At 29.9% G+C, this 13165-nt stretch overlaps 1 protein-coding gene across 4 annotated transcripts in view; it reads left to right on the top strand.

The window, feature by feature from the left end:
- Positions 1 to 13165, top strand: part of LOC129983915 (intermembrane lipid transfer protein VPS13A-like) — a 419638-nt gene that overhangs the window by 310139 nt on the left and 96334 nt on the right. For all 4 annotated transcript variants that reach the window (XM_056093621.1, XM_056093622.1, XM_056093619.1 and 1 more), the window contains exons 23-31: positions 1417 to 1490; positions 3044 to 3186; positions 4434 to 4621; positions 6811 to 6917; positions 8954 to 8992; positions 9128 to 9271; positions 10319 to 10396; positions 10596 to 10801; positions 12230 to 12374. In XM_056093621.1, coding sequence (XP_055949596.1) covers positions 1417 to 1490; positions 3044 to 3186; positions 4434 to 4621; positions 6811 to 6917; positions 8954 to 8992; positions 9128 to 9271; positions 10319 to 10396; positions 10596 to 10801; positions 12230 to 12374 — 1124 coding nt within the window. The remainder of the gene's footprint in view (positions 1 to 1416; positions 1491 to 3043; positions 3187 to 4433; positions 4622 to 6810; positions 6918 to 8953; positions 8993 to 9127; positions 9272 to 10318; positions 10397 to 10595; positions 10802 to 12229; positions 12375 to 13165) is intronic.

The following is a 13165-nucleotide window of genomic DNA, read 5'->3' as shown; positions in this document are numbered from 1 at the left end:
GGTGACCACCTGGGAACACCGCGTGCTGTTGGCATCTTTTTAATTCGGACCGGGATAGCCTAGTTGGTAGAGCTTTGAATTCGCGTCCTTAGGTTGAATCCCGCCGACCGAAGATTCCCCGCGTGCTTGGTGACTGACTCACGTATAAATCTGTCGTGGACACAAAGTCCTCCATGTCGAGATTAATACCACTGGGGGTACTGGATCAGGGGTGATCGTTCTCTGATTCAGGTCCAAATTACGATCTGTGGATGAGTGAATGAAATGCGAGAATGAAGTCCGCCCCGTAAAAATGGCTGTGACGTGTGTGTAGCTAAGTCGTTTTCTTGGGCCTAGATGGCGCTACTATAAAAAACAAGAGATGCTCCCCCACGGTCTTAAAATCGCTGTCTTCGTAACAGTGGACTTGTCCATGGTAAGTGCCATAAGAAACAACAACATGACGGGACGTACTTCTTTAGGGAAGGGTTGTCCCGTGGCCGGTGATGCCCCTTAGGACTCAACCACAGTTCCCGCGAATGTTACTGTAGCGGCGGTCCGGTCATTCAAGTTTTTCCGTGTGCCTTCCAGCGGGTCGGAGTAGTAGTTAGTTCGTGATTACACATTTCGAAGAATTAAGTCCAGCACTTTAAAGAATTAATTGGTTCTTCTGGGTTAGAACAATGCAACAGTTACCGAGATATCAATTATTAATGCATTTATAAAGTGAACATCTATCTAACAATTTTTCTATAATGTTAGTTATAAGTAGAGGCAGGAGAACTAGTCTTCAAATTCATAATTCTTTGGGATGATCTGCTTTAACCAGATTGTCTATTGTTTTAATCCAGTTGTTGTCAATAAATCTTACTATTATCATATTCAAAAAGTAACCTTGTCATGTGGTAGATGTTTCTATTCAATTACAAACTGTGTTTTATTTTATTGAAAAAAAGTTACAAAATTTTTCAATTTCTCAAACTTTTCCAAATAAATTATTTAATACTTTTATGAGTTATTCACGCACAACACATGCGAATAAATTCAAATGCTTTTATAATGGAATAAATTCCTTTTCCTTTTCTATTATAACCCAGTCTTTTAAATAGTAATTGTATAATTTATATGCGATATCTTTTTCTTTAGCACAGAAATAAGAAATGGTTACTTCATGTGAAAATAATTTAGGAGCCGGATAAATAATTAAAAAAAAATACATTTAAACTAAATAATGAAATAAGCAATAAATAACGTAAATGAATGAAAAAAAAATATTTTCGAAATCTTTGAAAACGAATTTATATTTGAAATTAATAAAGTAAGTATGATTTTATCTTACTATCTTGTGCTTAAAATTTTTTTTTACTAACATACCTGAAATAAAAAAATAAATAAAATAAAGCTCCTATTTTACATATCTCACATCATTCTTTGCAGGTTCTTCCGGTGAATATCTGGAATTGATCAGCTCAGATAACTCAGCAGATATGATAACCGTTCTGTATAGAAAGGTAAGTCCCAAACATGTTCTAAGGCCGCGGTGGCCTGGTGGTAAGGTCTTGGCTTCGGAACCGGAGGGTTTCAGGTTCGAGACCCGAAGAACCGTCTTGTAAGGGGGTCTGTTGCACGTTAAATCCGTCATGACCAAACGTCCTCCCGCTGGTGTGGTTTGGTGTGGAGGGGAGGATGCCTGTTCAGATGTCGTCTTCGTCATCCGACCATGGTTCAAAATGACGAGGTCCGTCCCAAAATATCCCTAGTGTTGCTTCAAACGGTACGTTAATATAACCAAACCAAACCCAAACATGTTTTATAGAATTATAGGCAAAGTACACCCTCAAATGTAAATTTCTTATTGATTTTTAGTTTTACTATTGAATTTTAAGAGTAAAACGCATAATTATGTGGGGTGCAAATTGTGCTAGAAATATAGGAGGATTATTTTGCTGAAAAATTTATCTGATTATTTTTAGAGAAATATATTTGAAATTGAATAATATAAAAGAATTTATGAAAAGGAAATTAAATAAAAAATGTATTCTGATTCGTTTGACGATTTTTTTTTTAAAGTCTGAAGAGACATGAATGTGGGAACTTCAGTTTTGAAGCATGATGTATGAAGTAAAGTCCTTTTTTTCAATCATTCGATTCAGGTTCCCACAGATCTTCTAATTTATTTTTATTTCAATCTGTTCAAGAATAATATAAGAGAAAAATTAGGAAAAAATTATAATATAAACAGAAAAAAATTATTTAAGAAATTCCGAATATGAAATTTATAAGAAAGTTCCAATATAGATAGCTTATTTTCTGCACAAAAAGTAGAAGGAAAAAAAGTTGAAAATAACATGCAACCAATATTTTGTGAAAAAGAGATATATAAAGTAAAATATGAATGTGATGGATACAAAAACTAAAAACATGTTGAAACGTTAGCTTTCTTCAGATTGTCCAATGCAGGTTGCTGAAAACTTGCTCTATCTTGCCCAAATGATTCTACAAGTGAAATGCGATGTATTGCGCCCAAAAAAAGTTCTTTTTAGTGTAAATGAGGGGTGAGGAGTTTAGATATTGGTAGTTAATTTTAATGTTAAGGTTTTTTTTTATTTTAATCTAGTTTATTATCTACTTATGAAATAATCATTTGATGCGTACATACACATTTACGATACAGTATATTTTTTAATGATACAAGGCAACATCCAAGCAAAATATATATTTTTTTTTCATTTTATTGTAATTTAAGCGCACATTTTCAAAATAATATAAAGAATTTCTTTGCTTTAATCTGAGCGAAAGTAATCATGTTATTTATATTCCAAGTGTAGTATCCTTTGCGAATTTGTCTTAATGTATTATTTAAGTATAAATAAGAAATAGCGCTTCACTTTAAATTTAATTTATAATATTATATTTATTAAATTATTTCCACATAAATCTTTATAATATTTTATCTTATTAAAATTATGGTTTTAAATTAAAAAATATCTTCCATTTACGAGCTATTAATGCATCTCTGAAGCTTTATTAATTTCTTATTTTAATTGCATCTAACAATTTGTAGGTGCAAGCCAATTGTCCAGAATTCAAAAGTCACTTCCACCAGGTTGAACATTCTTTAGTACTGGATGTGAGTACGCTTTCAATGGCATTCCATCGAGAGGCTTTCGTAACTTTGGCGAGATTCCTACAATACGTCTCGGCTAAGTAAGTACTTTTAGTTTTCGACCAGAATTTCAAATTTGGTCAAATTGTAGAGTTAAGATGTAGAACCGGATTTCTGATAAAAATTTACTAACAAATATACAAAACTGTTAAAGAGGTAATCAGTTTGTGTTAAAACTCCTATCACAAAATCGTGGTATATTATAAAACTTCCCGAATTATATAATATAACTATTCCATGGAACGAACTTTAATTTCGATCTTAAGTAGAAAGCATAGCTAGTATTTGGACCATTGTAATGACAGAAGAATATTATGATGGCCTCTTTGATTTAAAATTATGATTAGAACAGAAACTGAAATAAAATAAGCTAATCCGTTTATCAAACTTTTTTAAAATATCTTACCAAGTAGCCTTTAAATATTATAGTTGAATGGCATAATTGTATTTATATTGGAAAAAAAACCTCATTATTGTTGGTACAAGATTACAAATTATGCATTAATAATAGAACACGGAATGAGCTAATGGAGTATTTACATTGAAAAATCAATGGATCAAAATTAATATAGTTAATGATCATATTTCATCATAGTTAATAGAGACATAATTATTTTTCAACTTTTATTTTCATTAATTTATTCATTAAAATGGTTTTTATTTAGCGTTCAATCAAATGTGCTATTTTATGCTGTAGCAAGCAAAAAGGGAAAAGTTATTTTTTTTATTTATAGAAGAAGTAGTCAAAATTTTTAGGCACTATATTAGACATGTGGTTAATTTTTTTTTTAATATCAATCTCAGCCCTTACCTTTCTTTCCTTTTAAAATCATAATTGTACTTTTACTTCTTCAAAAAAGTTAACAATATCAATAGCATTGATATATAAGCTTTAAAGTAATGATTTTGTAAATCTTAATGTGTCTTATGGAGGCATCTTCATTATTAGGTTTGTTTTAATTCTTTCTAAATTTGTTAAAATATCTGAGATTTCTTAATTTAGCTTATGAAATAATTTGTACCAATAATCATTCAATCCTTGTTGATTTACAAAATTGAGCATATATTAAAAACACAAATGCATTCAATTTCTTTATATTGAATTTTAAATTCTAATCCTGTTAACAAATTTCCATTCATTAAAAATTATATATTTTAATCTTACTGATATTACCCTCTATTGCTCTCTGTTCTGTTATTTCATTTATTGAATTCTATTAACTGGTTTCTTTTTTTTTATACCATACTAACTGCTCGCCTTACTTAACTACTCGTTTCTGTTCAAAAGGCTAAAACCAAAATCTTCTAGCATCAGAATTAGCACCACGCTAAAGCCCACAGATCTGGTTCTTGCTGATACATCAGATCCTCCTGTACCACCAGGAGCAACGAAGTTTAGCATTTCTGCACGTTTGAACGCTCTGCGTGTCCGCCTTTGTGACACGGAACTTGAATTAGCGGACCTGAAAGTTGCTGGTGAGTGGTGGCTTGCTTGGTTTGGTCTTTTTCAGCTTTCCTAGGATGACTAACGTTTACGCAAATATTTAACAATTCATTTTGTAAAAGCTGTCCCAAAGTTAACGCAAGATTTGAATTAATCCTTTCGTGCAATAAAGTGTTGGCAAACTCTATTAAAAAATCATTTCACAGATGCTAGTTTAGAATTAGTAAAAATGGACCGTTACGCGATAGAGCAGCGTGTTAAAGTAAGATTTGAATTAAATAAAAAAAGTTTTTTCTTTTAAATTGTTAAATTGGAATAACACACGGGACAAATGGCCCCCACGGCTTTGTAGGCACATATGCACTCTTTAGTCGAAATTTTCCATAACCATTTTGCATAAATGTGGCTGAATTTCGTTAATGCAGCGTTGAATTTCCTCCTTCAATGCACGTGTGCTTGTGAGCTTGTTGGCATACACCCTTGACTTCAAATAACCCCATAAAAAGAAATCCAATGGTGTTATATCACACGATCTAGGGGACTAGGTCTCACATTTTAGAACTGTTGTCGCCAGATGTTCAATATTTTTGAAATATTGTTCAACAATAAAAACTAGTTGTTCTATCGTCTAGTGCTCCAGTTTTATTAATCCTAAATTATCAGCTGTAAAATTATTTTTTAATAGGGTTGCCAACACTTTACTGCACGAATGGTGACAAATTCAAATCTTGCGTTGATTTGGGAACGCATTTTAGGAAGAATGATAATGTATCTTATTAATAATTGCCGAAACCATATTGTATCCTGGTCAAATACCTGGTCGTTATACCTTAACATAACATGAATAATTTATATTTGTTCATATATTCAGTAGGGGCCTAGAGATCTGGGAGAAGAAGAGATATTGATGAAAATGCCAGTAAAATTGCGCGCTAACGAAATGAAGCATTAGTTCGTGCATATACATTTTTAAAAATGAAATATTACGAAGGGTCGAAAGAATAATGCGAAAAATAATACATAATTTAGGTTTATTAAACCACTGATAGCCATTAGGAGCGTAAAGGAAATATTATGCCCAGGGAGAATATTACCCTGGCCAGCTAAATGATATTCACCTAATATCAAAAGAAAGTTATATTCTCCATTTATGCTGAATAAGCATGACTTAAATCAATGACGATGACTGCTTCTAGAAAAAAATCTACAAAAGAGAATGAAATGAAATGCAGTAATTTACTACAGCATACTCATGAGGGGAAGTATTTAAGGGAATGAAGTTGAGACATTTTATATCGAGAAAATTTTACCCAATTGAACGGTATGAAATACCATATGTAATTTGAAAATTAATATAATATATGTTATTTAATTTATGTAATAGATTATTAAATAAAATGCATACGATATTTAACATCTAGAGAAATTTACAAGAAAAACTATTACTTATTGACTTAATATATTTTAATGTCGGCGTCCTGGCATAGGGATAGCGCGTCTTCTCCGTGATATGGGTGTCCTGCGTTCGAGTCCCGGTTTGAGCATGATTGTTCTTCCGTTCTATCTGTGAGATATGCGAATGGGCCCTCCTGTAAAAAGGGGTTGTGCAAGCGAATGAGTGAGGCGTGAGTAGCAAAGTCGTACTCTTGGCCCTGGTTGGCGCTACTATAAAAACAAAAGATGTTCGCCCTCCGGCTTAAAATCGCTGTCTTCGTGACAGCCGGCTTGTCCATGGCAAGTGTCATAAGAAACAACAACAACAACAATATATTTTAATTGACAAGTGTAACTGCGCCTGATGGTACACGATGCAATTTTTCAGCTTTCATATGCTAAATATGTGTAACTGGGAAATAAATTGAAAAAAAAAAAAAAAAACTGGGATTGAAATTGAATTATTGGAAGCAACATCAAAAGACATTAAGATTGATATTTTTCTTCAAAAATGATTTGATATATGCACCTTTTTCATTTTCAAAACGAATGCCACATAGTATAATTTGACTACAGTATGAATGAGTATAGATATGAAAATTATGAATTCTTTATTTAAAGCAAATCAATTCATTAGATAATAAAGTCTTTCAAAGTTTTTAATATTCATTAATTTTTCTAAATAAGTATCTATCATGTTTTCGGAAATAATAAAAGTAATTGTATAGTTCTCAATTTATTATTTATTTAATGAATGTTATAACAATATTTTCCCCGATATTTCCAGGTCTTGAGACAGATTACGTCTTGAAAGCCAATGAGAAGTCAGTTCTTCGAGTAAATCTTTCAGAACTCACAATGGAAGATTTGGTGGAGGATACTCTGTACAAAAAGGTATTTGTTGCAAAAAGAAGTGGTTCGAAGTATTTATTGTAAATTATTTTAACTTCAATATAGCTAAAGAAATAATAAGTTATTTTCAATTATCAGCAAGTAAAAGGACGGTTTTAACGCTTTTTTTAATGAAAATATGTAATTTTCTTGCAGAAAAGTTTAAAAAAACTAATGAAGGAATTTTGCAGTATATAAGTATAAATGACTATGTTGTTACAACTCTGACAAGAAAATATAATTTTTCTTCCCTATATTTTCCACTTATTTCTAAAAATTAAAAAAAAATGGAAGTAGAAGAATAATTTAAAAGTTATTTTACAACTTTTACTTTTTCAATGGTAACTTGAATCATAATTGAAATAGTTTTCTTTTATGACTATTTAGTACTAACTTTTAATTTAAATTCAATACATGTTGGACAGATAAAAGAAAGTGGATTTTTTAAAATTGCAAACATTAAAAATAGAAGAATAATTTTGAAACATGATTTACTTACTTTTCCTTTTTTCATAGTAACTTTATGTAGTAACTTAAGTAACTTAATATATCTGACTTCTAAAGTCTGTGGGCTTGTTTATGACAAGTGCCATTAGAAATAACATCAACAACAACTTAATATAAGCTGGGCATATGGAAGAAAGTAAACTTATTAATAGATATTACCTTTGTTCTTGTATTCCTCTTATATTCTTGCTTTTTTTCGTGTCTAATTTATAAGCAAAGAAAAAGAAGTCCTGTAATCGTCATAAAAAGCAAGCTCAATATTCTGACGATTAAGACCAATTAAATCATAAAAATAGAATTTTTCTGTGAATGATCTTTAACGACATATTTTCTTGAAGTTTGACGGCCATTACGACATCTAGTGACTTTTTTTCTTTTTAGATTTACCCTATTCCGTTTTTACGATATGCCTTCCTTTACGATATGCCTTCCTTTTTTTCTTCGACGCATATCGTAGAAAAATTGCATTTTTGTAATTACACGTAAAGCTTACATTCGTCATTATCAAAGAGAATTTTGCATATTATGTTAATATCAATCTTATGAGAGAATTGTCTAAGAACTAATCAGAGAACTTTCGCATTTTAAATATAAAATATTGCTGATTTTTCAATTTATATTAAAAAATTGGTGCAACTGATACATTAAATTCCTGAAAAAAAATCGTTAAAAATGTCTTATCTAAGTCTTAAAAAATTGGAATTCTCGTATTTCTTTTATGCATTTGAATTGCGCTATCGCTAATGCGTCGACAATATGCCAGATTGAGAAGCTTTGTCGCAAAGAAATTGAAATGAAATCATTGACTACGATTTTTCAGTGCTATTTATACGCGTTTCGTAATGTCGGTGGAAAGTGGTACTTTTTTCAGAATTTGGAAATATTCTAAACATTCGCAAAACGTGGCATAAAAGTTGAAAATTTTTTGAAAATTATGATCTGGAATACTAATATGTAGAATTTAATAGAATGCCGGTATACATTAATTCATATATTTAAAATAATCATTCATTAATATATTAGTTACAAAATAATACTAGCATTCACATTCATTTTATTAAAATGTGAGAATTATAACTTAATTTTAAAAATAGATTTATTTGAAAACTTAACTGAGTAGAAAAAAAATATTTGATTTAGAATCATTACTATGTTTATACAAAATTTGAAATAAAGCTTATTGGGCATTTGAAAAATAACAATTGAAATTAAGAAAAATAACAATTAATCATTTTAATAATATTTTGTATAATAAATTTGTTTTAGCTATTACCACTCTTTTTTTTTCAAAATATGAAATAAAGTTTTCTAGGTATTATAAACAACAACGAAAATTAACAATTTATCACTTTAATAAGTTTTGCTGTTTTGTACATTAATCTGACACTGCAACTTTTCTAAGCTAAAGAAAAATTTCTTTTTATTGCGAAATCATTGCGAATAAAGTAATCGTCATATTTATTAAAAATTTATTTTTAAAATGTTAAACAATGTCAATATTATATACTGAGTTGTATTTTAATGTTTCATAGATTTTATCTACTGAGGGGGATAAAGTGTTTGACATTAAGGTAAGGTACTTGTCCTTTCATTCTTAATCTATCTATACACGATTAAGTTATTAAACTGTACTTTTAACGATAAATTTGTTATAAAATTGAGAAGAGATTAATTGATTAATGAAGAACTATTATTAATACATTCAGTGGGTTCGTCGAAGCCCTCACCAAAAGGAAGTTATGGAAGGGAGCAAGAAAGACTCTCTCCCAGTTCGAGTAGACGGAAGCCTAACAATACGTTTTGGCAGAACGATGGTTGTGCTATTGCATACTTTCGCTAATGAGCTCCACGTGAGTAATGTGCTTATTTTTTATGAGTAAAACGTTAGTTAAAATCCTTAGTTGAAATTAAAATTTTTCTTATAACTGATTCTTTTTTTAACAGCTTGAAAAACCTACTTTAGTGTACCTCTTCATATTACCAATGAGACCAACCAACCAATAGTAAAGAGCAACATGGTTGTATAATAAATCATGCAATGAAGCGTCCGCGAAAAATATTTTGCCGAACTAATCCGCTTAATTACTTAGGTTGTTATATTGGCGAAAAATTCAAGGATCTTATTATAATAAATTTCAATCAAAACTTACTTGCAAATGTACGATGAAACAGTTCAACGAGCTCAACAATAAATAACGGCTTTTTATTCTACGTGATAATGTGAAAACACAGACAAGACCCAGCCAAATGTATCCGGGAACAGCACATGTAGTAAACGACAGCAAGTTAATAGAAAACAACTACAATATAAAAGCATTAAAGTGTTTTGAGAGAACTCAGCAGGAGAGACATCAAGCGCTCAAATATTCAAGCCTCTCGACCGTCTGCTATTCTTCAGTGATTACTTATTTGAGTTGAATTTGATTTCCGATTAACTACTCAATACTTGACTGATTGAGCATTGATTTAATCAATAATGACTCAATACTGATAGACTTCTAGATCCGTCTCTTGACGTTTAACAGTTTTCTTTATACAGGTAAGAAAATACGAGAAGGATTGTCATTCTAATGAATCATTGCAATAGATACATTACATATAATAGTAATATGTCATTGATTTTACAAAGGTTGAATATATAAATCATAAAGTCGTCAGTTTTTATAAAATTAAGTTTGCTGGAACAATATTTATAAAAATATGATTTCGAAAATTAAATATATATATTTCAAAAATCATCATTTCTTTTCGAAATTCGGCTTTGTATTTTTTTTTTTTGAATTTTTTTAAATACTTTTCTTGAATAATGATTTAGTGTTATTACATGGTGATTTTTAATTATAAATTTTTTATTGTATCTTTTAAAGTAAATATAATTATTGATTATGATTTTTTAGAGATTCTTGGATCCCTTCTTGAATATGGATACAGCAACTTTTTTCAAGAAATCAACAGAAGGAAAATTTCAACAAAAAGTAAAGATTGATATTTTTTTTATCTCACCTTAAGTACTATTATTACATTTTTGTAATATTTAAGTTAATCTGAAATAGATAATTTTCTGAGTTTAGTTCTTTGAAACCTTGTTTTTCTCTTTCTTTTTAAGATACATTTTTTATAGATTAATCATGATGAACTTAATGAATCATCAAAATGGACTTTCATCCAAATTAGGTTTCCGAGTTCCAGCAAAGTGGTCTTCGGTACCAAGTGTCTGTTGAGATTCAAGCACCAACTATCTTGCTGCCTCAGAAGTCGACCTCTCCCAATGCCCTTGTTCTGCAACTGGGCGAACTAAGCGTGGAAAACTTTTTTCAGGAAGAGCAGGATCACTGCATCGATAATCTACTGATTCGACTACAAGCTTTGCAGTTAGCGAGGTAATTAGTTTTTCTTAAATTTGGCTCTTTGAATTTGAACAGATGTTTACTTTAATGCAAGTTGAACTTTTGCAGATGTTTAACTTGTATTTACTTTAATGCAAATTGAACTTTTGTAGATGTTTAACTTGTATTTACTTTAATGCAAGTTGAACTTTTGCAGATGTTTAACTTGTATTTACTTTAATGCAAATTGAACTTTTGCAGATGTTTAACTTGTATTTACTTTAATGCAAGTTGAACTTTTGCAGATGTTTAACTTGCATTTTTTACAAAATCAGCGGGAGATTCCTTCTGCTTCTTCTTTTCAATATACTAATACAATGTAGTGTATAATGTACTTTTTATTTTAAAGCAGAAAACTGAGTAGGGATTTGGGGCACCTTAATTATGCTCGATTACATCCAAAATTGATGTTAATCTAATATCGGTATTAGATTTTTTCCCAGATTTATTTTGTCTTCACCATTGCATTTTGTAGTTTTTGAATCCTTAAACTCAGAAAGAAGGCCAAGCTTTTGTGAAGGTTACAACAGAAAATGAAACTTTCGAAAAGGTTACAACAGAAGGTCAAACTGTTGATAAGATTGCAACAGAAGGTCAACCTTTTGAAATAAAGAATCAAAACTTTTATACACATTTACAATTCTTTATTTTTTGTAATTACAGCCAATCACCCCGTTACCACAGAACTAAGTTGTATAAACAAGGATTATTGTGACCGTCTCTGTTATGATCATTTACTATCCAGCTTTTGCGTAAGGAAAGTACTGCCAATAAAAGTTTAAAGAATCTTCAAACTGTTGGTAAAAGCCTAGAAATCTTTTCCATTATTTCTTTTAATATTTTTTTAATTTCCAGGGTGTTGTAATATTGTGTTAAAAGTACTATTCACAATGAGACTTCCTCTAATTTCTTTGAGTTGGACTCATTCTGTTATGTAGTGCTGGACTCAGGTTATCTCCACTTGTGCTGTCTTGCATCCTACCGAATCTGTAGAAGCATGCAGGAAATCTTCCATATCCCGATATAATTTGCACTACCATCGGGTAAAATACCTTTATATATAATTTTTGGTTCCTGTATGAATTAATATGTTATGCGTCCTTTGGTCGGCATTATCCATCTGTCCTGCCACTGCATTATCATGTCTCTTCTAATTTCCTTCTTTAACATTTGTAATGATTTTGGGCCTACAATATCTATTTGGTCTTTCGGTGCAGCCTTTTTTGCATATTCATCCTCTTTCTTGTTCCCGCATATTCCGATGTGAGTCATTTTAATTAAAAAAATTAAGATAGATTTATCATTATGTATTTTGTTATATCTGTAATATCAAAAAATGCATAACGTAGCTATTTTTTGTAAAATTTAAATAAATTGTAACTATATCTTTGTAATATTTTATTTTTAACTTAATTATTTCAGGGCAGTAATTCTCTTGGATGGTCGCATGGAAGTTTTAGAACCTATACTTGAACCCCTAAAACTGAGACTTGATATTAAAAGAGCTCTGAAACCTGTAAATGAAGGATTTATATATCAAGTAAATGGTAGCATGGATCTAATAAAGGTAAATAAGACTTGTGCAATTTTTAATTTTGATTAATTTTTAAAGGATATAAATGGAATTGAAAATTATAGATTCTTGTTTGTAATCGAATAAATAGGGATAGTTAAGAATTTGAAATAGTAAAATTTTTAATTAAATATTTACAAGTTTTAGTTTATTTAAAATACTATATTGGTAGGTGGTTTGATTTTTTCGTCTTTATGTAAAGTTTGGTATTTTTTTTTCCTGGTAATAAATTCGTTTAAACTTTTATCTGGGTATTTATATCATCACAATCATGTGTCCCTTTTCACTTCTTTTTTTAAATGAAACTTTGTTAATTCAATAAACGGGTGTCTATTAAATAATCAAATGCAAAAATTGAGAATTAAATTTTTTTTATTCGAATAATTTATATTTAAAGTGTCTTTGATGTGAAATTTTATTTTCTTTTATTTAAGTTAGAGAAATGGTTTTATTAGATTTTTGTAACAGATTCTTATAAATTATTTAAAGAAAAGATTTCATTAAGATTTTAAGCTAATTCTTCAAACAGATGTAATTACTTGTGAGTCTTAGAGAAGTATACATAAACTCTCATATATGTATACTTCTATAGGGAAAAAGTTAATAAAGTTTATAGTGAAAAATTACTCACAGTCAAAGGTAAATAAATTAAAACATTGGATAACAGCTATTTAAACAGTTTGAGTGTTTTCTGCAACTTAATGATAATAAATGCTTTAATTTATTTGAATTTTGAGTATACATAAATGAGAGTTTAATCTCGATTTCTTTTCTTTATATTTGTC

Source organism: Argiope bruennichi, chromosome 9, assembly GCF_947563725.1.
Source record: "Argiope bruennichi chromosome 9, qqArgBrue1.1, whole genome shotgun sequence".
NCBI classification, from domain to species: domain Eukaryota; kingdom Metazoa; phylum Arthropoda; class Arachnida; order Araneae; family Araneidae; genus Argiope; species Argiope bruennichi.
Note: the sequence above shows the minus strand (reverse complement) of the source record. Positions and strands in the feature narration are given on the sequence as shown.